Source organism: Sorex fumeus, unplaced genomic scaffold (assembly GCF_029834395.1).
Source record: "Sorex fumeus unplaced genomic scaffold, SorFum_2.1 ptg000098l, whole genome shotgun sequence".
Classification (NCBI taxonomy): Eukaryota; Metazoa; Chordata; class Mammalia; order Eulipotyphla; family Soricidae; genus Sorex; species Sorex fumeus.
In genome coordinates this window covers 85190530-85214319 of record NW_026606155.1, presented here as the reverse complement: position 1 = coordinate 85214319, position 23790 = coordinate 85190530, and the positions used below count along the sequence as shown (strand labels likewise).

At 51.5% G+C, this 23790-nt stretch overlaps 1 protein-coding gene across 4 annotated transcripts; it reads right to left on the bottom strand.

The window, feature by feature from the left end:
• Positions 1–2840: 2840 nt before the first annotated feature.
• On the bottom strand, positions 2841–22420 carry SPINT1 (serine peptidase inhibitor, Kunitz type 1). 4 transcript variants are annotated; one of them, XM_056134083.1, is made up of 11 exons: positions 22312–22420; positions 21485–22025; positions 7610–7737; positions 7258–7396; positions 7006–7176; positions 6816–6842; positions 6414–6542; positions 6272–6322; positions 5270–5440; positions 5058–5105; positions 2841–3650 (listed from the first exon to the last, which is right to left on the bottom strand). In XM_056134083.1, the coding sequence occupies exons 2-11, from the start codon at positions 21942–21944 to the stop codon at positions 3433–3435; spliced, it is 1542 nt and encodes a 513-aa protein (XP_055990058.1). In that variant the 5' UTR covers positions 21945–22025; positions 22312–22420; the 3' UTR covers positions 2841–3432. The 4 variants fall into 4 exon arrangements, with proteins under 4 accessions (XP_055990058.1, XP_055990059.1, XP_055990060.1 ...); XM_056134084.1 differs by having other exon boundaries at positions 6414–6539; XM_056134086.1 differs by having other exon boundaries at positions 3559–3650; positions 5285–5440.
• Between the last annotated feature and the right edge of the window lie 1370 nt (positions 22421–23790).

Below are 23790 nucleotides of genomic sequence, written 5' to 3'. Positions count from 1 at the left end.
CGGGATGGGGGCGGGGGAGCCGGTCCTCTCCTCCCCACTCCAACAAGACCCCAAGTCATCGCCCACGAACAGCCTCTCTGGCTCCTGATCAAGCTGCTTAACGGCCATGATCCCAGAGACTCAGAAACAAATCTCGAAACCCAGCAGCTTTTGGCAGAAATGCGTCTGGACCATGCAGTAGGTTACTGTTGCTGGGCCACCCCAGGGGGAAAAGTGCATTGTCCCTCCACCTGCTCCCCCTTGGCGGCTCAGTGGCCGTTATCCTCCAGAGGCCATTGGACAGTCAGGCTTGGGCCTGCAGTGACGAAACTTGTTGGACTTCACAGGATGGGGGTGGAGCCGGGCCTGTCCTCCCCACCTCAACGAGACCCCAAGTCATCGCCCACGAATGGCCTCTCTGGCTCCTGATCAAGCTGCTCAACGACCATGATCCCAGAGACTCAGGAGCAAATCTCGAAACCCAGTGGCTTTTGGCAGAAATGCCTCCAGATTTAAGTGTTAAAATTTCAGAATTTCAAAATCACATGGTCCTACTTCAGCCACGCGACATCATATGTTATTCATAACCAGCAATAGAACACAAATTGTCTACTGTTGCCTTTTCAGCAGATCCTAGTGTTGGGGTAAAATCTCAAATAATAATGGTGGGTCTGGTGTCGAAATATTCAATGTGATCAAAGTAGAGAGAGAGTAATGTGGAAATCATCTGCCCCACAGGTAGGGGGAAGGTTTGGGATGGGGGTATACTGGGGCTTTTGGTGGTGGAGAATGGGCACTGTTGAAGGTACGGGTGTTTCATTGTATGACTGAGACTTAGACCCGAAAGCTTTATAACTGCTCTCACGGTGATTCAATAAATAAAATTATAAAAAATGAAAAAAAAAAGTCATCTGTTAAAAGGACATTTGTTCTGGGTGCCAGCAAGTTTCTGCTCTTTTTTTTTTTTAAAGGGTATTTTTTGGGGGGCCACACCCAGTGGCACTCAGGGCTCACTCCTGAATCTGCACTCAGGGATCACACCTGGTAGGGTTTGGGGGACCATATGGTATGTCAAGGATCAAACCTGGATTGGCCATGTGCAAAGCAAGTACTCTACATGCCAAACCATTGCTGCAGCCCTATTTTCTCATTTGTGTGTGGTCTGGAACCCAGGGGTCTCACACGAGGTAACTGGTCTTGAGTAGTCACATTTCAAAACAACCAAAAGATGAACTTCTCCAACTGTGTACCTGCTTTCTGGATGTGAGGCTTCGAGATTCATGGTCACCTCACATATATGTATAGTTGTGCCTGCTGTACTTCAGTCATTCCTTATTATTGGTATGGGGCCCACATCTTGCTAGGCTTGGTGGCCATGTGGTTCCAGGGATCAAATCTGGAGTCCTACAGATGCATAAGCTCTACCTCTTGAAGTATCTCCCAAGCCAGTACTTCAGCCATCTAAAAGCAGTCCCAGGGCTGGAAAGATAGTTCAATGGGTAGGCACTTGCCCTGCCCATGGCCAACTTGGGTTCCATCCTCAGCATGCCATATGGTTCCCTGAGCATCACCAGGTGTGATTCCTGAGTGCAGAGTCAGGACTAACCTCTGAGCATTGCTGGGTGTGGCCCCCAAAGAAAAGCAAACCAAAAAAATTAAAGCAGCCCCGATGTCGCACCTCACTTTCTGTGTCGCACTCATCATATCCTACAACCATCTCATTTGTCAGACAAGGCTGGATCCCTGGCATGAGGTACCAGGTTCTCCCATACCAGCCCCTTAGCCAACGCAGTTTGCTCTCTGGAGAATGCAGGTGAGAGCCTGCAATGCAGAGGTGTGTGCTGAACAGTAAAATGTGTGAAGCAGATATTGGTGCTTGTGCACTTATCTCTTGTCTATGTGGCACATCTGGAAGTACATGGGAACCAGGTGGTACCAGGGAGGGAAGCTGGGCCTCTGACACAACACAGGAACATTAGTCCTTGGAGCTATCTCCCTAATATGTATCCTGTCAAAACAGAATCTAGTGACAGGCACACAGAAGTATAATACACATAGTACTTAGGGAGTAAACTTTCACACACACATAAATCGTTTAGGGTTATACTGGTGGTACAAAGGACTTACTCCTGGCTCTGTGCTAAGGGATCACTCCTGGCAGGTTAGGGTGACAATATGGAATTCCGGAGATTGAACCCCAGTCAGCCACATGCAAGGCAAGTTCCCTACCTGCTGTACTGCTGTTCTAGCCCCTGTATAGTTTTTGGTGTTGGCTGGCAATGCCCTTCGGAACATGGGTGCAAAGTGGTTCAGTTCAGCTCTGAATAGGGCCTGTGGAGCAGCTACATTCCTATCCAGGAGCCAGTGATCCTGGGGGTAGAAAGGAGACAGTGGTATGCTGTCTCCCCTCTTTTGGCACAGATAAGACCCTGTCCACAACTTCCACACCAAAGAGGGAGGGGATGAGAATCAGGGTTCATGCCCGCCTGCTCCCCACCCCCCCACCACGACATACACACACACTACGGTTAAGAGTCAAGACTCTGCTGACTGGACAGGTTCAGACTACGCCACAGCCAGGGCCGCAGTCCAGGGTGTTCTCAGCCCTCCCCTCTGGTGGTCAAACTTGGCAGCTCTCCCAGGCCTCACAGGGGCCAGGAGCAGTTTCGGGCAGGTGGGAGAACCTGCTAAACTATGGGGCCAGGCACAGGCCCAACCGGTTGGACAGGGTGTCCTCCCCACTCTCCCCCAGGCCCATAGAACAGAGGCAGAAGCCTCCCAGAACAAATCACTTTATTACCCAGCAGGGAGGCCAAAGGCCTATGGAAGTGGGGGGTGATGGGAGGTGAGGGATAGTGTGGTGGGTTCTGGGGAGCAAGCCCTGCCAGGAAGGGGCTCACTCATGGGGACAGGAGGAGGCGGCAGCACACATTCAATATGCAACCACTTTCCATTCCTTTCACCCACTTTCGCAGCATTAAATAAACATAACTCTGTACAGCGCAAAATATACAGGGGGCCCCTGCCCCGACCCAGCCTGTGCAGAGTGGGAGGGCAGTGGGGAGGACAGAGAAGGCCTCTAGCTTGCAGTGCACTGGCCCCTCCCCAAGGCCAAGGCAGGAAGGCAGGCAGCTCTGACCAGGAGTAAAACTTCACAACTTCCTCTGAAATCGAAGTGGGTAGGTAGGTCCAGCTCTGCTGTGACTCCCGGATCAGAGGTTTTTCTGCAGCTCCCAGACCCAGGTCCTTTCTCAAGAAGGAGAGGCCTGATTTTAGCTGAGATCTGCCCCCAAAAGGGGCTGGCGACCTGACCCCCTGAAGCAAAGTGGGCCTGGGAAACAGGCCCCAGGTGCATGGTCCCTAAGTCTTCTCCAGCCCAGGTCATGGCGAGGAGAAAGTCGGGCCAGGTGACAGCTCAAGCACTCCAGGCTGCCGGGCAAGGCAGCCCCTGGCTCAGAGGGGCCGTGTGGTGTGGTTATAGACCAGATGTTCCATGTCCTCAGTGGTAGAGATGGTGGAGCTGGCTGGAGTGGAGGGCGGGGCGTGGTGGCGGCGGTGGCGATGTCTGTGGAAACCCTTTTTCTGGTTCTTGAAGAAGCAGTAACCCAGAATGGCGAGCACCACCACGATGCAGGTGGCCAGGAGCACCCCAATGGCCACCTCCACAGAGCCTGGGGGGAAAAAGGAGCCGGAGGAGGAGACAATGAGTCCCAACAGCACCTGCTCAACGGCACCCACCCTGCTCAGCTGGAAAAAATCTGATTTGAGAGGTCTTAGTGGAGAGCATGCCTCCCGACTAAGTTTCCCAATGCTCATGAAAAGATCCTGGAACTTGGCTAGGATTTTATTAACTTACATATTTTTCATTTTTTTTATTTTTTCCCTTTTTGGGTCACACACACACACACACATTCCTTGCCCTTGCACTCAGGAATTACTCCTGGCGGTGCTTGGGGGACCATATGGGATGCTGGGAATCGAACCCAGGTCAGCCGAGTGCAAGGTAAATACCCTACCTGCTGTGCTATCACTCCAGCCCTACATTTTTTTTTTAATTTTAGTTTTTAAAAAAAATTTTTTTGGGGAGGGAACGGAGTGATAGTAGAGTGAGTAGGACATTTGTCTTGCATATGGCCGACCAGAGTTCAATCCCTGGCATCCCATAAGGTCCCCCAAGCACCCCCAGGAGTAATTTCTGAGTATCACTAGGTGTGACCCAAAAAGCAAAAAAAAAAAAAAATGGAGGTGAGGGGGGACTTCTTTTGGGGCTATACCCAGTGGTGCTCAAGGACCATATTGAGTGCTGAGGTAAGCACTCCACCTGTTGTACTATTGCTCTGGCCCCAACTTAATTTTTTTGTTTTGTTTTGGGCCACATCCAGCGATGCTCAGGAGTTACTCCTGGCTCTGCACTCAGGAATCATTCCTGGCGGTGCTCAGGAGACCATATGGGATGCCGGAGATTAAACCAGGTTTTAGACAAGGCATGCATCCTACCTGCTATAGTATTGCTCTGACCCCCAACTTAATTTTTCAAAGTTTGTTTTTGGGCCACATTGAGCAGTGCTTAAGAGTAACTCCCAGTTGTGCTGGGGGGTCATGGTGAGGACAAAACCTAGGGCTCCTGCAAGCACAGTTGATCTAGCTTGGCTAGGATATTTTTAGGGGTTCCACACTGGATGATGCTACTCAAGCATGATTCCTGGCTCATTGCTCAGGTTCATGCAATATCCTGGATTGAGCCTTGACCTCCTGCATGCAAAGCAAGTGCTCAGCCACTGAGCTAGCTCTTTGGCTTGGCTAGGATTTGCTTGGTGTGTATGGGACCAAACCCAGAATCTCATACATGCTAGGCTGTGTGCGACCACTCAGCCATATCCTCAACCTCAGTCCTGGTGCTGTGCAGCGAGCTTATATAGAAGGAATTCCCCATGGCAGGTATGTCCACTAAGTGTGGCTCTGTCCCCTTAGCCACCCTCAGGATCCTTCTCCATCCGACCCAGGCAGTCCCACCAGTCATGCACACTCAATCCTGGGTTGGTTCCTATTTAACTGGGACAGGGCAGACCAGGACTTACCCACAGAGGGAATGGGGTTTTCCCGCCGCAGGCCAAACACATCCTTTTCTACAAAATGAGAGGGAGGAAAGATAACAATAAGAAGTTCTGCGACTTGGCTACTCCCTCATGCTCTCGCTCCCACACCCATTCCAGGCAGACGAGATATGACCAGGCCAGCCAGGACCAAACTGAGGGCTCTATCCTCAAGTCCCCTGGCCTGCCTTGCTTACTAGAGATGCCCCTACAGGACTCAAGGCACTGGTGCTCCTCCTCAAAGTTGTTCTGATTGCCTTGACAACCGCCGTAGGTAAAACGTTCGCAGCTCTCACTGAAGGGGTTGTAGTACCAGCGGGGGATGCTCTCACTGCACAGCCCCGTGTATGGCAGGTCCACGCAGTGCCCTGGGAGGTCAGGTATGTGCAGAGAGGTGAATCACTCAATCAAGCCTTCCTGATCCCTCCACCAAGCTTCACATGGCTGCTGCCGCAAAACATCTGGCTTATCTGCAGTGCTGCCCAAGCCAGAAAGACAATTCTTGAACAATCAGCTTAGGTACAGAAGTAAGTGATGCCAGCTCTGGTCCAAACTTACTTTTTCAGTTTAATTTCAGCTTTTCTGTGTGTATGTGGTGCGTGTGTGTGTGTGTGTGTGTGTGTGTGTGTGTGTGTGTAAAACACATGGTACTCCAGGCTTACTCCTGGCTCTGTGCTCAGAGATCACTCCTGGTAGTGCTCAAGAGAACCATATACAGTACCAGGGATCGAACCAGGGTCAATGTTGTGTGAGACAAGTTCCCCACCCAGGATACTATTTCCTTTTTAACACATATCTTTAAAAAAGTAATTGGGGGGTCGGAGAGATAGCTCAACAGGCTGAGGGGCATATTTTGCGTGAACATGATGGGAGTTTGATCCCCACACCTCATGATTTCTAGAGTACTGTAATCCCAAAGAACAGATAACCCCTGATAAGTGCTGGGTGTGGCGCCAAGACTTGTGCCTGGGATATAGTTTATTCAGTAGTAGAGCACCTTCTTTGCATGCATAAGCCCTTGGGTTCAATCCCTGGCAGCAGAGACCAAAGTGGTTAACACATTTAGTAAATACTATTGCTTCAATAGTATTTGACCTGGGAAGGTGTGGAGAAGTCATGCTAAAGAGAGTGGGGGAGCCCAGCCCCAGACAGCTGCACAGCTGCAGCAACAGCCCTGGCCCTGGCCACCGAGAACTCACCTTTGTCACTGGCGAAAGGGATGCTCTGCAGCTCCTCGAAGCCACTGGCATCTGCAAAATTAAAGATCAAAGGCACAGGTTGAACAAGGAGGGGCTCCCACACCTGCTAGGGTGGACAGGCTCTCCATCTCACGGAACTCACATTTTTCGCAGGCGGCCTCATCAGAGGCATCAGGGCAGTCAGGGGTGTCGTCACACTCCAGGAAGCTGTCGATGCAGCAGCCATCGTTGCAGCGGAACTCGGTGGTTTTACAGAGGGTAGAACACACTGTTGGAGCCGTGGCACCCGTGCGGAAGAGAGGTGAGGGGCGAACAGAGGCCAGCACACCCCAAGGGTTTTCTATCCCCACCCAACCAGGACACAGGCTGCCCCGTCTTTGACCTGCCCACCCGACGGGGAAGGTCCTGACTAGGGGCTGCTGCTGTAGGGGCAGTGCTAGGAGGGGTGGGCAGGGCTTCCTTGCACCTACAGGGGGCAGGAACTGGGCTAAGGCAGCTGGGTCTGGACATTAGGGCAGGGGAAGAAGGAAAAAGCCAAGCCTACCTGGAAGATGCCTTTCCGTTGAAGGGCCTGGGAGAGAGGAAAACATAGATGTAAGAGCAAAGCAAGGCGGGCTCAGGCGGGGATGAGTCAGTTGGGAGTGGGAATGCCCTGCACCCACCTCCCTAAGTACAGAACACACGCACTTTGGGGGGATAGCCACCCGAATCCCTGACTCCCTGCGAAGGCCCACCTTGCACATTGCGGCAGGCCAGCCTGCACTCTTCTTCCCGCAGGTAGTTGTTCTTGTTGCCCAAACAACCTCCGTAAGTAAAACTCTTGCAGAGCTGATCTTTGGGGTCATAGTACCAGCGGGGAAAGGAGCCACGGCAGCGGCCCACCTTGCTGGCCGCCAGGCAGTATTCTGGGAGGGGAGGAAACCTGGTCAGAGGGGCCCATCGGCAGATGGGGAAGCTCCAGCGTTGGCCTCTCCCACCCCCCTCACCTTCCGTCTGCTTGGCAGACAGCACCGTGATGGTGATGTTGGATGGGGTGTCGGGCTGCTCTGCGCTGGGCACTGTCAGCTGGAACAGGTAGGTGCCTTCCTTGAGTCCCCACAGCTGCACCTGGTCCGGGTCTTTCTTCTACACATGGGAGAGGCCGTCAGGTGGCACCTTCTGGTGCCGCTGGGCTTTCCCCAGGCCCTTCCAGCTGTCTTTCCCACAGGGAGAGCAGAGGAAGAGGACAGTAGGTGTACCCTCAACTTCTAACCACCTGTTTGCAACCACTGCTTGGCATACAGCCCAGAAAGCAGGCCCTGGGGAGATGTGGGGTCAGGGCGCCGGTCCAGAGCTCACCTCAATCCTGACGGCTGGGTCATCCTGCAGCAGGCGCCAATCCATGTTGTCCACCCCTTTCAGCTCCAGGGGTTCCTGGGGCTGCACCTTCAAGTCAAGGCCAGCCCAGGCCTTCGGAATCCTGGATCCTGGGGAAGGTGGGATAAGGTCAGCTCTCACTGAAGGGCCCTGATCCCTCCTGGGGGACAGGAGACAGTACAGAACAGCCCAAGACCAACTAGGCCTGGCAGTTTGCAAGGCCGCAGACACAAGTTCACACTTATCATCTTGTTCTCTGTTTAGTTAGTTCTTTGGTGCATGAGAACTTTTTTGTTTTGTCTCGGGCCCACACCTGGTGGTGCTGAGGGGTCACTCCTGATAGGCTTGGGGGACCTTATGGGATATGAGGGATCAAACCCAAGTCAGTTGTGTGCAAGGCAAATGCTCTACTCGCTATACTATTGCTCAGACCCCTACACTGAAGACATTTTTCATTTTGTTTTGGTTTTTGGGCCACCCTGGGTGGTGCTCAGGGTTTACTCCTGCACTCAGGGATCATTCCTGGTAGGACTCGGGAACGGGACCATATGGGGGCCAAGAGTTAAAGTCAGATTGGCTGCATGCAAGGTAAGTGCCCTACCTGCTGTAGGTATCACTATCACTCTTACCCCACTGGAGATATTTTTAGATGGTAAAACTCACTTTTTGAAGCAAATAGCATGTGCCAACTGAAGCTATTTAGGAAAAAAAATTAGGAAAAAATACATTTCTAGAAGATATTTGGGGGAGAAAATAAAAATATTTGTTTTCTACAATAAGTAGGTATATATGCTACTTGCCTTAACTAATTAAAGAAACAGTCTTTTCCTTAGCTATACCTTGCCGTTCTCAGGGCTTACTCCTGTCTCTGCACTCAGAGATCATTCCTGGCAGTGCTCAGTTACCATATATAATTTTGAGGACTGAACTCATGTTGACTGCATGCAAGTGTTTTACCCTCTGTACCATCTCTCCAGCACCAGAAATCATATGTATTTACTTTTTGGGTCACACCTGGCAATGCTTAGGGGTTATTCCTGGCTCTATACTCAGGAATTACTCCTGGCAGTGCTCAGGGGACCATATGGGACATCAGGGATCAAACTCAAACCCAGGTCAGCTGCCTGCAAGGCAAAAACGCCCTACCCCACTGTACTATCACTTTGGCCCAATGATATTTTTGAAAAGCCAAGTAAGTAAATGTGTACTGTTCACTGTTGAGAAAGTTCATCCCAATCCTTAAGCAGAGCCCCTGGGTAGTGACACACTGTGCTATCTCCTTCACCCTAATAAGTATATCATTTTTGTTTGTTTTGTTTTAGGGTCACACACAGCTGTGCTCAAGGCTTGCTCCTAGCCCTGAGTTCAGAGATCACTCCTGATGGGCTTGAGGAAGCATATGAGGTGCCAGGGATCGAACCTAGATTGGCTGCATGCAAGGTAAGTGTCCTACCCACTCCACTATCAATCACTCCGGTCCGCCTCACAAGCGTCTTTATGAGAGGACAGAGTGAAGGAGTCTGAACTTACTGTCCATGGGGAAATCTCTGATCTGTGATCCCAGGTTGTGTAGGAAATGTCTCAGTCACACACATTCAGAAATGCTCTATTCTCTACACCATATACCCCAGGCGAGCTTGCTTTGTATTCCCAATCCCTACATGCTACCCCCTGTCACCCAGGGTTTTCCAGGTTTTCGCCTGAGACAGTATGCTCGTCTTGCTTTACTGCTAGAATGGCTCCTTGCAGGGAGATGAAGCCTGCGCTGGGCAGAATTCCCCCTGAGGTCTCTGCTGTGTCCCTCTGACCAGGACTCTCTAAGGAAACTACTGCTTTGCTTTTGTCTGAAGTCTCTTTCTTTAATATATTTTTAAATGTATTACCGTGAGGTACAGTTACAGACTTACAAACTTTCATGATTACATTTCAGTCATACAATGATTGAGTACCCATTCCTCCACCATTAAGTCATTTTCTAATCAAGTTTAGTTCCCACCTCCCCTCCCTTTGAGATCTGGATCCAAGCGACCCACTTAAGAAAGCAGAGGAAACACCACATGAATACAGAGGTCAAGACTGAAAGGGCCGGGGCAATAGTATATGGAGTAGGGTGTTTGCCTTGCCTGTGGCTGACCCAGGTTCAATCCCTTGCACCCCATAATGCATCCCACAAGGTCCCCCAAGCATTGCTTGGTGTGTTCCAAAAAGAAAAAAAAATGTCTGGAGGTGCTGCTGATAAACCAAGGCGAGCCCAGGGAGGGAAGTAGGGAGGTGTCCTCCTGAGGGTCTGCAGAGGAGGTGGCCCTGCTGACATCTTCATTCAGCCCTATGGGCACCTGATCTGAAACAAGCAAATATTCTGTCCCTGAGAGGATTCCGGGCTGGTTAGGCAGATACGGCCCAGGACCATGAAGTGAAGATGAAGTGTGGTGTGTGGTATGTACACAAGACATGGGAGAGGCCAGGGCGGGCTGAAGGAACAAGGCCAGGGTTTTGGAGGGTTTTTTGTTGTTTGTTTTCTTTTCAATGCTAGGGATCAAAACCAGGATGCCAAACAAAGGAGGCCAGAGCCCTCCCACTGAACCACATCCCCAGCTCAGGTAATTCTGTTTCAATCTTTATTTCCTTTAATTGTGGGGAAGCGAATGCTAGTGTTATGCTGTTATGGCAGCAGAAAGCAGAATGGGCTCAAGGAAGAAGTTGGGAATACGCCTAGTTCGGTGGGTCAGAAGGCCCGGGGAGGGCGCGGTGGGGGGGGGGGCAGGCAAGGCATGTGGGCACAGCAGAAACCATGGGACATTTGGAGCAGCCAGAGTGATAGTCCAGTGGGTAGGGTGCTTGCCTTGCATGGCCTGAATTCAATCCCCAGAGCCCCACTAGGAGTGATTCCTGAGCTCAGAGCCAGGAATAAGTCCTTGAACACACTGGGTATGACCCAAAAAACTTCTTTATCACTTGACATCCCTTTACTCATCGATTTGCTCTAGCAGGCACCAGTAATATCTCCATTTGTTCTGTCGCATGCTAGTGTAGCCCAATGGCATCTACTCGTTCTAGAGCCCTCAAACCTTTTGTACAAGGTCTTGACAAAGAAGTTTAACCATCTCGTAGGTGGGCGGCCATGTGATCTTTTGACATCCCGTGGAATCCAGTTGGTAATGGCTCTAGTCCAGCAGTTGTCTCCAAATCTCATTACGTGTCCAGCCCATCTGATTTTCGACGCCCTGGCAAATGAGACAGCGTCCTTGATTCTCGATCGTCGACAGAGATCGGAACTCTGGATTCTTTCTCTCATTTGAGTGAAGCGTGATACTCCAAGCATAGCTCTTTCGATTCCTCTTTGGGAGACCCGAATAGCATTCTCATCCTGTTTTCGTAGGGCCCACGTCTCTGAGGTGTATGTTAATGCAGGAAGAACAGAGGAATCAAAGAGATGTGCCCAGATCCAAAGGTTCTTTGTCCTCTTAGCTTTTTTTTTTTTGCTTTTTGGGTCACACCCTGAGATGCACAGGAGTTACTCCTGGTTCATGCACTCAGGAATTACTCCTGGCAGTGCTCGGGGGACCATATGGGATGCTGGGAATCGAAGCTAGGTTGGCTGCATGCAAGGCAAATGCCCTACCTGCTGTGCGATTGCTCCAGCCCCCAGTCCTCTTAGCTATTTCTTCAATGCTCTTGAAGGCGTTCTAAGCCGCTCTCTTCCTCCTGCGCAATTCAGGTGGCAGGTCATTCATAATATTGACTTCTAGACCTAGGTACACATAACTGTTGCATTCAGAGATGTTCGTTTTTTTGAGAGTGAATGGAATGTCAGGAACGAGACTGTTTCTCATTAACACTGTCTTCGTGAGATTCAGCTGTAGTCAGACCTTTCCACACTCACGGTTGAAGTCGGCCAGCATCTGTGCTGCTTGGATAATGTCTGGTGTTATTAGAACGATGTAATCAGCAAAGCGGAGATGGTGTAGTTGCCGACCGTCTATCTTCACTCCCATTCTTCTCATTCCAGTCGTTGCATGATGTTCTCGAGGGTGGCACTGAAGAGTTTCAGTGAAATGGTATCACCCTGCCGAACCCCTCTCTTGACATAGATGATCACTTCCTTGTAGAATGGTGAGATCCTGGTAGTGAATCCGTAATACAGCTCACGGAGGATCCTGATGTATTGAATTTGAACTCCATTTGTCTAGGGCTTCAATGACCGCTTCCGTCTCAACAGAATCAAAGGCCTTCTTTAAATCAATGAACGTCAGACAGAGCGGCATCTTCAACTCCCGAGAAACCTCAATGAGCTTGGTTATCGTGTGGATATAGTCAATCGTGCTGAATCCTTTTCCAAACCCGGCTTGCTTGCATGGTTGTCCTTCATCTAGTGTTCTGCCAATCCTATCCAGGATGACTCGAGTGAACAGCTTGCACACGACAGACAACAGACAGATCGGGCGATAGTTGCCAATGTTGTGGAGGTCTCCCTTCTTGTACAGTAGTACAGTTCTGCTGGTTTTCCACTGGGATGGAACCTTGCATTCAGAGAGGTAGCGTGTGAAGAGCCGAGCCAGAGTATTGATGAGTACTAAGGGCAGATTCTTCAGGTGTTCGGGTCTGACCTTGTCTGAGCCGGGTGCTGTTCACTTCTTTACCAAAGAAATGGCATGTCAGATTTAGGAAGGAAGAACGTTGGGAACGACATATCCATCCTGTGGAATTTGGTATGTGGACAGGTGGACGTGGCTATCGAAGAGATCTGAGTAGAAGTCATGGATAATCTTCTCTATTGCCCTTCTGGAAGATGTGATAGATCCATGAGGAGGTCGGAGGGCAGTCATCTTGGTCTTGTAGTTGGCAAAGGACAGGCAGGTATTGCAAATGCTTTTCCCAGCTTCTGCCGCATCTGCCAGCACTGCTGCTCTTCTCTCTTTGAGGTCTTCCTTTATTAATTCTCTTCACTGCTTTGCAAGCTCGGACATTTGCTGGCGGTTGCCTGAGGCTTGTGCCAAGCCATGTTGATGAATGAGCTTGAGAGTGTTCGAAGACAGGCATCTTTTTGTGGCTATCTCTCTCTTGGCATTCCTCGCACAATCATGGAGGTGCTGAACCAGTCAATCGTATTCCTCGTCAATGTTGTCAACGATGGCATCTTGCCATGTTGCCAGAGTAGTGCCAAAGAACTCCCAGTTGGTGGTCATTCTGGGAGTTTTCTTCTTAAACTTTACAGCCCTTTCTCCCTGCTCCATGAAGGAGAATTTTGCATGAAGGAGATGGTGGTCCAATCCCATTTGGAATTTTGGGACAATAGCGATATCAGTCAGGCAGAACCGCTGATTGAATATGTCGTCAATTTCGTTGTGGAATCGTCCACTGGGGGATTCCCATGTCCAACGTTTAGATTCGGCCTTCTGGAATTGTGAGTTACCATGGATGGTCTTGGTCGACATGATGAACTCAGTCTCTCACCCTGTTCGTTCCATTCTAGGCCATGGAACAATGTGGAGTTCTCTGGCTGATCTTCTCTGGAGTTCTCTGGCTGATTTTATCTTGGCATTAAAATCACCGACAAAGATCTTGTAGAAGGTATGGTCTTCTTTATAGAACTTCTCCAGCTCCATGTAGAACTTCTCAATTTCTCCTTCATCACAAGTGGATGTTGGTGCATAGACAACAAAGATAGAAACTGCTGGCAGTGAGCCACATCTATTCATGTGTAATCATCCGATTCGAGTTGTTAGGCATTCGAATGAATCAATACTTATGGCCAAGTTTGTGTTGACAAGGACACTGATATCACCGAGGCCTCTTTTGACGCATGTTTCGAGGAATAGTTCTTCTCCATGTTGAAAATGGCGTGATATGATTGATGCCTTCTTTCCTTGGTCAGATCAATGATGTCATACTTGATCTTTCGCGCGTGTACTATCAGGTCCTCGAAGGATGCATCTGATGCCAGCGTACGTGCATTGAAAGTACAGACAGTCATTTTTGTCCTTCTTCATTTTGGCAGCCTAATTAGGCCTTGAGATTTTATCAGCCTTTCCTTGGGGGACCTGGAATGTGGTTTGCCTCTTCTGGGTGAGGCCCACAGTTCTATCTTTAGCTTATGACCCCCTGAGCACTAAGGTAAGAGCAGCCCCAAGTACTACTGGGTGTGGTGCTTCTCTCCCTCTCCTTCCCGCCCCCTCCTCCTCTTAGAGGGTTTTTGTACTTCAGAGAGAGAGAGAAACAGAGAGGTGGGAAGAGGAAAGAGAGAGGAGAGATTTGGGGCTATACCTGACTGTGCTCAGGGCTCACTCCTGGTAGTGTTTGGGGTCCAAATGTGATGCTGGAGATTGAATATGGGTCAGCCACATGCCAAGCGAGTGTATTATCAGTTGTATTATTGCTCTGCACTGTAGCACTGTCCTCCTGTTGTTCATCAATTTGCTCAAGTGGGCACCAGTAACTTCTCCATTGTGAGACTTGTTATTGTTTTTGGCATATTGAATACGCCACAGGTAGCTTGCCAGGCTCTTCCTTGCATGTGGGATACTCTCGGTAGCTTGTCGGGCTCTCCGACACAGACAAGAGAAATCGAACCCGGGTCGACTACATGCAAGGCAAACACCCTACCCGCTGTTCTATCGCTCCAGCCTGCTTATTGCTCTAGTCCAACATTTTATATATCTAACCATGGTACAGGCAGAGACGAATACTGTTGGCTGTTATGGAGTGCTGAAAGTCAGGCTGCCTCAGACACTGCCCTTCCTCACTGAGGACCCAGAAGTCTAAGGGAGGTGGATATCAGGGGCATGGCTGAGCTCTGGGGAGAAGCAGTTAATTCCCAGAGGGGGTGAGTACACCGGCCCAGGCTTCCAAGCAGAGACTGGGGAGAGGCTAGTCTGAGGCAGGGATGACTTTGCAGTGTGCAGGGAATGGGGAAGAAGTGTGTACACTCAGCTTGGGGCCTGTGGAAAGGAAGTCAGACAAGTTGGTGCCATCACAGAAAAGATGAAGTTGAGGGAAGTCAAGCAAATGGGGAACAGACTGGCAGGTAGGAAGATGCAGGTGGGAGCTTCAGAAAGGTGAAGACTTGGGCAAGTTTGGAACCATGTTTACCAGTTTACTATTATTGTTTTGGGGGACTGCACCCAGAGGTGCTCAGGACTTAACCCTGTGCTGAAGTGATAGTATAGCGGGTAGAGCGTTTGCCTTGACCCAAAAAGCCAAAAAAAAAAAAAAAAAAAAGGACTTACCCCTGATACTGCACCCAGGGATCACTCGTGCTCTAGGAACCATACATGCACATGCAACAGAGGATTAAATCCAGGTCAGCAGTGTGCCAGGCCAGTTCCCTACATATACTTTTTTTTTTTAAATTTTTGAGTCACACCTGGCGGTGCTCAGGGGTTACTCCTGGCTTTAGCACTCAGGAATCGCTCCTGGAGGTGCTTGAGGGACCATATGGCATGCTGGGAATTGAACCCAGTCGGCCACATGCAAGACAAACATCCTATCCACTGTACTATTGCTCCAGCCCCCAACCTGCTATATTATTCCAATTTGTTAAACAACCACCTCGGTTTTTCAACATTTTCCCCCTTATGCTCTGGGTATCAAACCTAAGGTCTTAACCATGTAAGGCAGAGTCCCAACCTGACCCTCTCTCACTATTTGCTTTGTTTAGTTTTCTGCATAGGGACACAATCACATGTACTCAAGGCTTACCCCTGCTGGGTCTTGGGGACTGTATGAGGTGCCAAAGATTGAACCTGGTAGTCTACTTACAAGGCAAGTGTCTGACTCCCTGTACTATCTCTCTGGCCCCCACCATATTTTTAATGATTGAAAAAGAAAAATCCAAAGAATATTATCTTCTTATTGTTGTTTTGGTTTTCTGTCCACGCCCAGCGGTGCTCAGGGCTAGTATATTCCTGGCTTTGCACTCAGAGATCACTACAGGGAGGGTTTGGAGGACCACATAAGGTGGCACGGATGGAACCCAATTAACTATGGGTCAGGCAAGCACCCTATCCTTAGTACTTTCTCTTCAGCACCCATCATCTTTTTAGTGGCTAAAAATAGCAAAAACAAATAATACTATTTCATGTGCAAAATACATAAAAATAAATTTGTGTCCAGAAACTAGAACACAGCCTCTCCTATTTGTTTTCATGTAGTGGGCAGGCTGCTTTCACCTTAAGAAGCAAGAAGAGTAAAAAAAAAAACTGTAACAGAGAATGAGTAGGCCCACAAAGCGTAAACACTTACCATCCGAACTTTCACAGAGTTGTGGTGACCCTCTATATACACTGCCTATCCTCCCACCACAACCATGCTCTTATCTCTTCCCAGGTGAGGAAACAGTCACCCGAGCAGGCTCAGGATTACTGAGCATCCCAACGGCAGATCCAGGATTGAACCCCGGTCTGACTCCACAGCTGAAGCTCTCTCCAAATCACACTGCAGATCACTCCATGACATTTGGGTGAGATTTTCATGGCTTTTATGATATTGGGGTTTGGGTTTTGCACTTAAGGCATACATGTACATGATACAAATTTTAAAACATGGTTAAGAGAGACTGCTCAAAGGGCTGAACACATGTTTTACATGCAGCAGGCTCAGTTCAATTTCCAGCATCACAAGGTCCCCTGAGCACAGCTAGAAGTGATCCTTGTGCACAGAGCTGGGATTAGCCCTTGAGTACCGGCAGGTATAGCCCCCTAAACAAAATTTTAGAAAAGGGGCCAAGGAGATAGCTCAGAGGGTTAGGCCAGGAAGATAGCTCAAATATGTAGCATGCACAAAGGTCCTGGGTTCAATTCCAACACTACATGGCCCCCCAAAAAACTGCTGGGGCAGGCTGGAGTGATAGTACAGGGAGGAGGGTACTTGCCTTCTTGCATGAAGTTGACCCAGGATCGATCTCCAGCATCCCATGTGATCCCCTGAGCATCTCCAGGAGTAATTCCTGACTGTAGAGCTAGGAGTAAGCCCTGAGCATTGCTAGGTATGGCTCCAAAACTTAAAAGAACCCATAAAATACCCCCCAATTACTGCAAATAGGGGCTGGAGCGATAGTACAGCAGGTAGGGTGTTTGCCTTGCACGTGGCCAATCTTGGTTCGATTCCTAGCATCCTATATGGTCCCCTGAGCACCGCCAGGAGTAATTCCTGAGTGCAGAGATAGGAGTAACCCCTGTGCATTGCCGGGTGTAACCCAGAAAGCCAAAAAAAAAAAAAAACAACTGCAAATACTGCTGGGAGTACCGGTGACCCCCAAATTGCTGGGGGAGATACCCCTCAAAAAAAAAAAAGAAAGAAAAGAAAGAAAAGGGCTGGAGCAACAGTACAATAGGTATGGCACTTCCCTTTTACTCAGCCAAATTGCGTTTGCCACATGATCCCCAAAGCCTCACCATGAATGATTCCTGAGTACAAAGCAAGGAAGAAGCCTTGAGCATGATTGGGTGTGGTCCAAAAACAAACAGAAAAAGTAACAGTTAAACAAAGTTCTTTGATGTCATAAGATATATGCTCTTTGAAACATATAACAATATGTATTTCTTTTCATAAAGGACAGGGCTGGAGATAGCACAGGGGCTAAGAACTTTGACTTGCATCTTGCCAATCCCAGTTTGAATTCCCAGCACTGCCAGGGGTCACCCCTGAGATCAGAGCCAGTAGTAGCCCCTGAGCCTCACCATGGATAGTCCCAACACCCATCCAATCAAAAAAGGGGGAAAGAACACTAAAAAGTATATTAAGAAAGAAGTCCCCTTTTGCTTCTTTAGTCCGTAGGTTTCCCTTTCTAGAGGCACCCACTCTTTATTTTTAAATTTTATTTTTAAAGAGTTGTTCACAGTAATTGATTATATTCAATATTTCACCACCAATCCTATCCCCATTACACCTTCCCACCCCCATTATTTCGATTTTTCCCTCCACCACCCAAGCCTGCCCCAAAGGCAGATGCTAAATAATTTATCTTGTATTACTTGTTACGAATAATTGACTAAAAATGATCCAAAAAGTTTTCCTTAGAGAAGTACCCACTATGTGTGTGTGCGTGAATGTTAAATAAATTTAGAACCATACAACTTCCTGATTTTCCACAATATATTTTTGAAAATCATTCCATAGCAACAGAGTTTCTTTTCTTTTTTGGGGGGGCCTGTCAGAAGGGGGCTTAGGTCTTACCCAGTGGTGCTCAGGGGCCCACATAAGGGGCCAGAGATTGAACCAGGCCTGCTATATGCAAACCTATGCTCCAGCCCTTTGAATTACCTTCAGTCTGAGCTCCTTTTTCCTTTTAGTTGCAAAAGTAAGTTGCTAATTTGCAAATGCACCACAATTTACAATTTATTTAACCTCCACTTGATTTAGATTCTTCCTTCCTTCCCTATTAAAAAACAAAACCATGTGGCCTTTGGGTTTATTGTATTATTCAAAGAGCATCGTGGGGGGGCTGGAGCTATAGTACAAAGAAAGGGCAAGGCGTTTGCCATGCAGGAGGCCATCCCAGGTTCTATCCCTGGCATGCTGTAAGGTCCCCTGAGCACCTTCAGGAGTAATTCCTTTGTACAGAGCTAGAAGCAACCCCGTGTGACCCAAAAAAAGCCCCTCCCCAAATGAATTAATTAAATGAAATTAAATAAAACAGCATCCTGGAGTCCAATTACTGTGTATGCTGACAGAGGCTGAGGTTATCTCCAATTCCTCCCTATGCTAAACAAGCTCCCTTGCGTAGCCCCTGGCAGCTCTAGCATATGGGGAAGTCGAGCTGCAGGATGTGGTAGGGCAGAGCGCCAACACTTTCTCTTTGGATGGATAAGGTTAAACTCAATAAAAGTGACTTCAATGAAGAAGAGTATAGGAGATAAGCCAGCTGCTCGGAGATTGAGTCACAGGGATTCCCCTGGGAAGAGGCTGAGAAAACAGATGGAGGGAGCACTCACAGAGGTGGTTGGGGGGGGTGCACCCAGGTCACAGAGGGGCAGCCCAGAGAGAGAGCTGCTGCAGAGAAGCAGGCCAAGAGAGGTACAGAGGCCCGACGACCTAAAAACAAGACAGGAAGCTGAGAGCAAGAAGGAAAGTGCATGCTGGAGCTTGCCCCCAGCCCAGTGGGCAGGCTGGGCATCAGGAGAGGGTGCAGAGGACATGCCAGGGGCCGGCCAGAAGGTGGGAGGCCTTCGAGACAACGCCAAGGGGGCTGGGAGGGGCCGCTCCTCCCTCCTGGCAGTTTGTAGAGTTATTAGCAGTCCAAAAGGGGAGCAGAGACAACCCTGAGTCTAAATGGCAGGCAGCCCCAGCGCCCTGGGGTGCAAGTGGCAGAGGGGTGTGTCAGGCCTTGGTCACATTGGTGACACCCCCTCTCCCTGCCCCTAGAAGGGGCAGGAGCCCGTCCTACCACTCCCTTCTTCCCACCTTCCCTGGGTACACAGGGCTGGCGCCTCCAAGCACCCCTCCCTCTGCCACAGGAACGCAGGGCCAATGCAGGGCCACTCTGAGGGAACCAGGCTCCTCCCGCCAAGCCTCAGGAAAGGGGGAGGGCAGGGGAAGAAGCAGCTCAGGAGGAATCTGGACTGAACTGGCTGGGCCACAGGCAGGGAAAGGGGAACTGCTTTACCCCAGAGAGGATTTCTCTATCCCATGATGCTCAGCTCATCGAATCAAAGGTTCCTGAGCCTGGGCACTGCCGCGCACCTGGCCTTCGGCCCTGCTCCAGGAGGCCACAATGAATAGCTGCACTTTCCTTTCAATTCCCCGAGGGCCAACTCAGCTGAGTGTGGACTTCTTGATAAACACACAGCATCTCCCACTCCCCAAAGCAACGCAGCTCCCCCAAAATAGCTGGAGCTCACTCAGTCCAAGCCTACCCTGCACCCCAGTGCTACAGGAAATCTGCACTCCCTCCTCTCTGCTCTAATAGGCCAATCTTGGGGTGGCTGGTGCAGTGTGGGGTCCCACAGGAGGATCCTAACCCAGGGTGGTGCGGCCCCGTCAAAAGCCTGACCAGACCCTGGGCTTTCGGGGAAACAGACAGGGAAAGACTCCACAGACTGTCCGAGCAGGAAGAGCACAGGAGGTTAAGCTCAATGACCGCACCTCCCACACTCTGCTCCTTCCTGTGGAACAGGCTCGGGCCTGGCCCAGAACTGGTGCCCCCCCCCCGGGGAATCCCCATCCCACCTCTTCTCGGTGACCCAGGACAGCTAGTGGAAGGGAAGGGATAAAGCAGGCCTCTCACCAGGACCAGGCTGGCCCAGGAGAAGGTTGGACAGTAATGCCCTTTCCCCACTTTCCAAAATACCCCAGCAGGGGGCTGGAACAATAGTATACCGGGTAGGGCATTTGCCTTGCATGCGGCAGACCCGGGTTCGATCCCTGGCATCCCATATGGTCCCCCAAGCACCGCCAAGAGTAATTTCTGAATTCCTGAGTGCAGAGCCAGGATTAACCCTTGAGCATCGCTGGGTGTGACCCAAAAAGCAAAAACAAACAACAACAACACAAAAAGCAAAAGCAGCTCCTGGCTCAGCCTGAGTCAAGTGCAAGCTGCAGGGCTCCTCAGCATCCAGGTCCATTACCCAGTGGGCTGCCCCCTGGGGTCAGAGGGCTGTTTTCGTAGTTGTTGGCCATCACCCTCCCCACCCTACCTGCCCTACCCACTGTATTATCACTCTGGCCCATCTGCTTTGTTCTTCAATCAAGAAAGAAAAAAATAAGGTTATTTTTTTTTTCAAACAGGACCTGGGGGGGGGGGGGCAGAATGCCAGATCTCCCATATTTGGGTGGTGTGATACTGGACAAAGATCTTCTGAATGTCAATTTCCAATCAAAAACAAAAATGACTACTAATAGCACCCATCCCACAGGTGGCTGTGATGAGGGCTGGGAAAAAGAACTCAGTGGCACAGCAGTTAAACTATCAAGTGCCACACAAGTTATCAGTGATGACCCATCCCTATCCCCGGGCCCCACCAGCCCAGAATAGCAGATGGAGAGTGGAATGAAGGTGCGTCGCATATCCGTATGTGTGCGCCCGCACGCGCCTGTGTGTGTGTATATGTGTTAGAATGAATGTATGTGCATGTGTGTATGTGATCCCAGCTGACTGTTCCATCCAAGAAGGAAGAGAAGAGGAGCTCCAGCCCTTCCTCTCTGACCCCCCACTTTTCCCTTATCCCGGAAGTAAACAAGGCAAACCGGCAGTTTGGCTAGCAGGTTCTAAGCGGAGAGAGCCCAGCCTGGCTGGCACGCGCACACACCTGCCAGAACAGCTGACATCCCTCCCCTACCAGATACATGCCAACAGGCTGACTCACCCGGCAACCCTCCTCACCCCCACCCCAGCCTCTAGACTACTGTGTCCAAACCACTCCCCTTCCCCCATTTGGTTTAATCCCAGACTGGGTTCGTTCCTTGTCCTTCGTTCAGTCTCTGGGGTCGGTCCCCCCAGGTCCCCAAGAGGTCAATATTAACCAGGCCGGAGACATCCAGACCTAAGACAGCCCATGGACAAGAGACCGAGGATCACGGGACTCAGTCAAGAGCTCCTCAGAGACACCCACACCAGTGCTGGGCCAGGAGTTCCTCACCCTCACCAGAGAGCGGCTCCCTGACTCAGCTACATGTGACCAGGGCCCGGGTACCTCTCCCAGACTGAAGCCAAATCACCAGCCTAGCAACGGCCTCAGTAGGAGCCAGAGTCTGGGCTCCCGGGGGCCACCTCCGTCTGGCAGTCTTGTTTACTGTCAGTACCACCTACTTGGAAGGCGAAGAGTAGAAGCGACTCTCCTTAACTCCTCTCTGATGCCCACTCCCAACCCCAGAACTCCAAATAACCAGCCCCGATCCATCCATCCGGGCCCTCCTCCTCACCTCCGAAGCCCTGGGTCCGCAGCTCGCGGTAGGAGCGGTAAACCTCCCGCGTCAGGTAGTTGGCGTAACCTTCCCGGGGCGCGAACTTGCATACGAAGCTCTGCTCGTACAGGCAGTTGATGAGGAAGCAGGAGGCGGCCGCGTCCTCCCCGCCGTCGGGCTGAAGCTCCACCAGCGCCAAGTTGCAGGTGGGGGTGTTGCAGCAAGCGCGCACGCAGTCCCAGCCCCGGAGCACCGTCGGGGAGCCCAGGAAGGTGGCCCCGTTGCCCACCGAGGCATCGGTGTCCAGCACGAAGTCGGGGACCCCGGGGGTAAAGCGGTCGAGGCAGGCGGCGGCTCCGGCAGCCAGGCCGGGAGGCTCGGGCGGCAGCCCGGCCGCGGTACCCTGGAGGCTGAGCGCGCCCACGAGCCACACGGCCACCACACGAATGCGGACCTGGAGGACGCGGGCGCCGGCCATGGTCCTCCCGAGGGCCGTCGCCCTCCTCCCCAGGGGGGTCACCTTCACCGCGCGCGACTGAGTTCCGAGGGTGCTGGCTACCTGCGAGAGGAGGGGAGGGGACGGAGGAGGAGACACCGGATCAGCCGGGCCGCCCGGAGGAAGTGCAGGGCAGGGCTGGGGAGCAATCGAGCACCCCGAGAGTGCAGGGCGATCGGCCGGCCCGACCTTCCCACGCACACCGCGGGTACCCCGCCGCCCCCGACGGCCAGGCCGACGAGCAGAGGGAGCCACGTACCCCGACCCACTCGGGGCGCTGAACGAAGGACCACACATGCTCCCCGCCCGCTCCGCCTCCACCGGGCCCCGCGCGCCGGGGCTCGGTTACCTGCGCAGGTGAGCGGGGTGGGGCCCGGCCGGCCAAGGTTCCGGTCCCGGCTTCCTGCGCGGCCACGCCAGCCGCTTCCGCCCGGGTGCCGGTGCTTAGGGGACCGGCCACCTCCTCCCCAGGTTTCTGGTGAAACTGAGTCAGTGCCTCGGGGGCGGAGCGGACATTGACCCCCTGCGCCGCCGGCCACGCCCCGCGCGCCTCGCGGGCCCTCCCCGGCGCGCCTTCCGGGCTCCCCCCCACCGGAACCCCGATCCCACCGCCCAGGTTCCTGGGGGTGGGGGTGGCCGCACCCCCGGAGGCCGCTCTATTCCGGCTCCACGATGGGGTCTTGGACCGCCCAAGGGCCCTGAGCCCCAGAAGCGACCCCAGGTGTGCTGGGGTGCGTCGAGGGTTCGGCACCCGGGAACTGATGGGGAGCTGCCTTGAGCTTCCTTGCAGCGTCCCAGACGTGGCCAGTCGGCAGGCGGAGGAGACGGGAAAGCCCGGAGCAAATGACGCCGCTGTCGTCGTCGGCCCCCGGAAAACTCATCCACCTCGAGGCCCAAGCTTGAGCGGTGTCACCTCGGTCGTGGAATTCGGGAGGCGCCTCTGCCCACTTTGCGGAGCCCTCCTTCCCGCCCAAGGAGCTGGGGGCGAGTTCCCGGGTGCAGCCTGCCTGCAACACCCACCGTGCCTCTCTGATCCTCTCACACTCACCTCTTCTTTCTGGGGTGGGGAGCTGTTTCCGCTCAAGGACGGCTGTTCCCTTCCAGGGGTCTGGGTGAGGTCCCCTCTCCTCTCCCACCGAAAGGGAAAGGGGTACTCCCGTGGGCAGAGCCAGTCACTTTCTTCAGGGGAAATGGCATCCTTGGAAGCCAGAGGTCCCAGAAGCACGCAGTTTGTGTACTTCATTTGATTGCAGAATCCTCTTTTTGTGTTCTGTTTTGTTTGGGGGGCATTATCCAGTGGTGCTTAGGGCTTACTCCTGACTCTGTACTCAGGGATCATTCCAGGTGGTGCTTGGGGGACCATATGCAGTGCCAGAAATTGAACCTGGTGTAATGCTAGCGCCTCCTTGGCTTGTACTATCTCTCTGGCTTCAGTGACTGAATCTTCGAAGCACTTCCCGATAAATGAGGTGAGACAGGGCTTGTCTTGCACAGGGTCAACGTGTTCGATCCTGGGCATCCGATATTGTCCCCCAAACACCACTAGGAGTGATTCCTGAGTGCAGAGCACAAGTAACCCCTAAATATCGCTGGGTGTGGCCCCAAAACTCACCTATCCTCCCAAAAAAGAGGGGCTGGAAAAATAGTACAGTGAGTAAGTTACCTGCCTTTCATGAGCAGACCGGATTCATTCCCCAGCATCATCCCATATGGTTCCATGGGCATCATCAGGAATCATTCTTGAATGCAGAGCCAGGAATAATCCCTGAGCATCACTGGGTGTGACCCCAAAACCAGAGAGAGAGAGAGAGAGTGAGAGAGAGAGAGA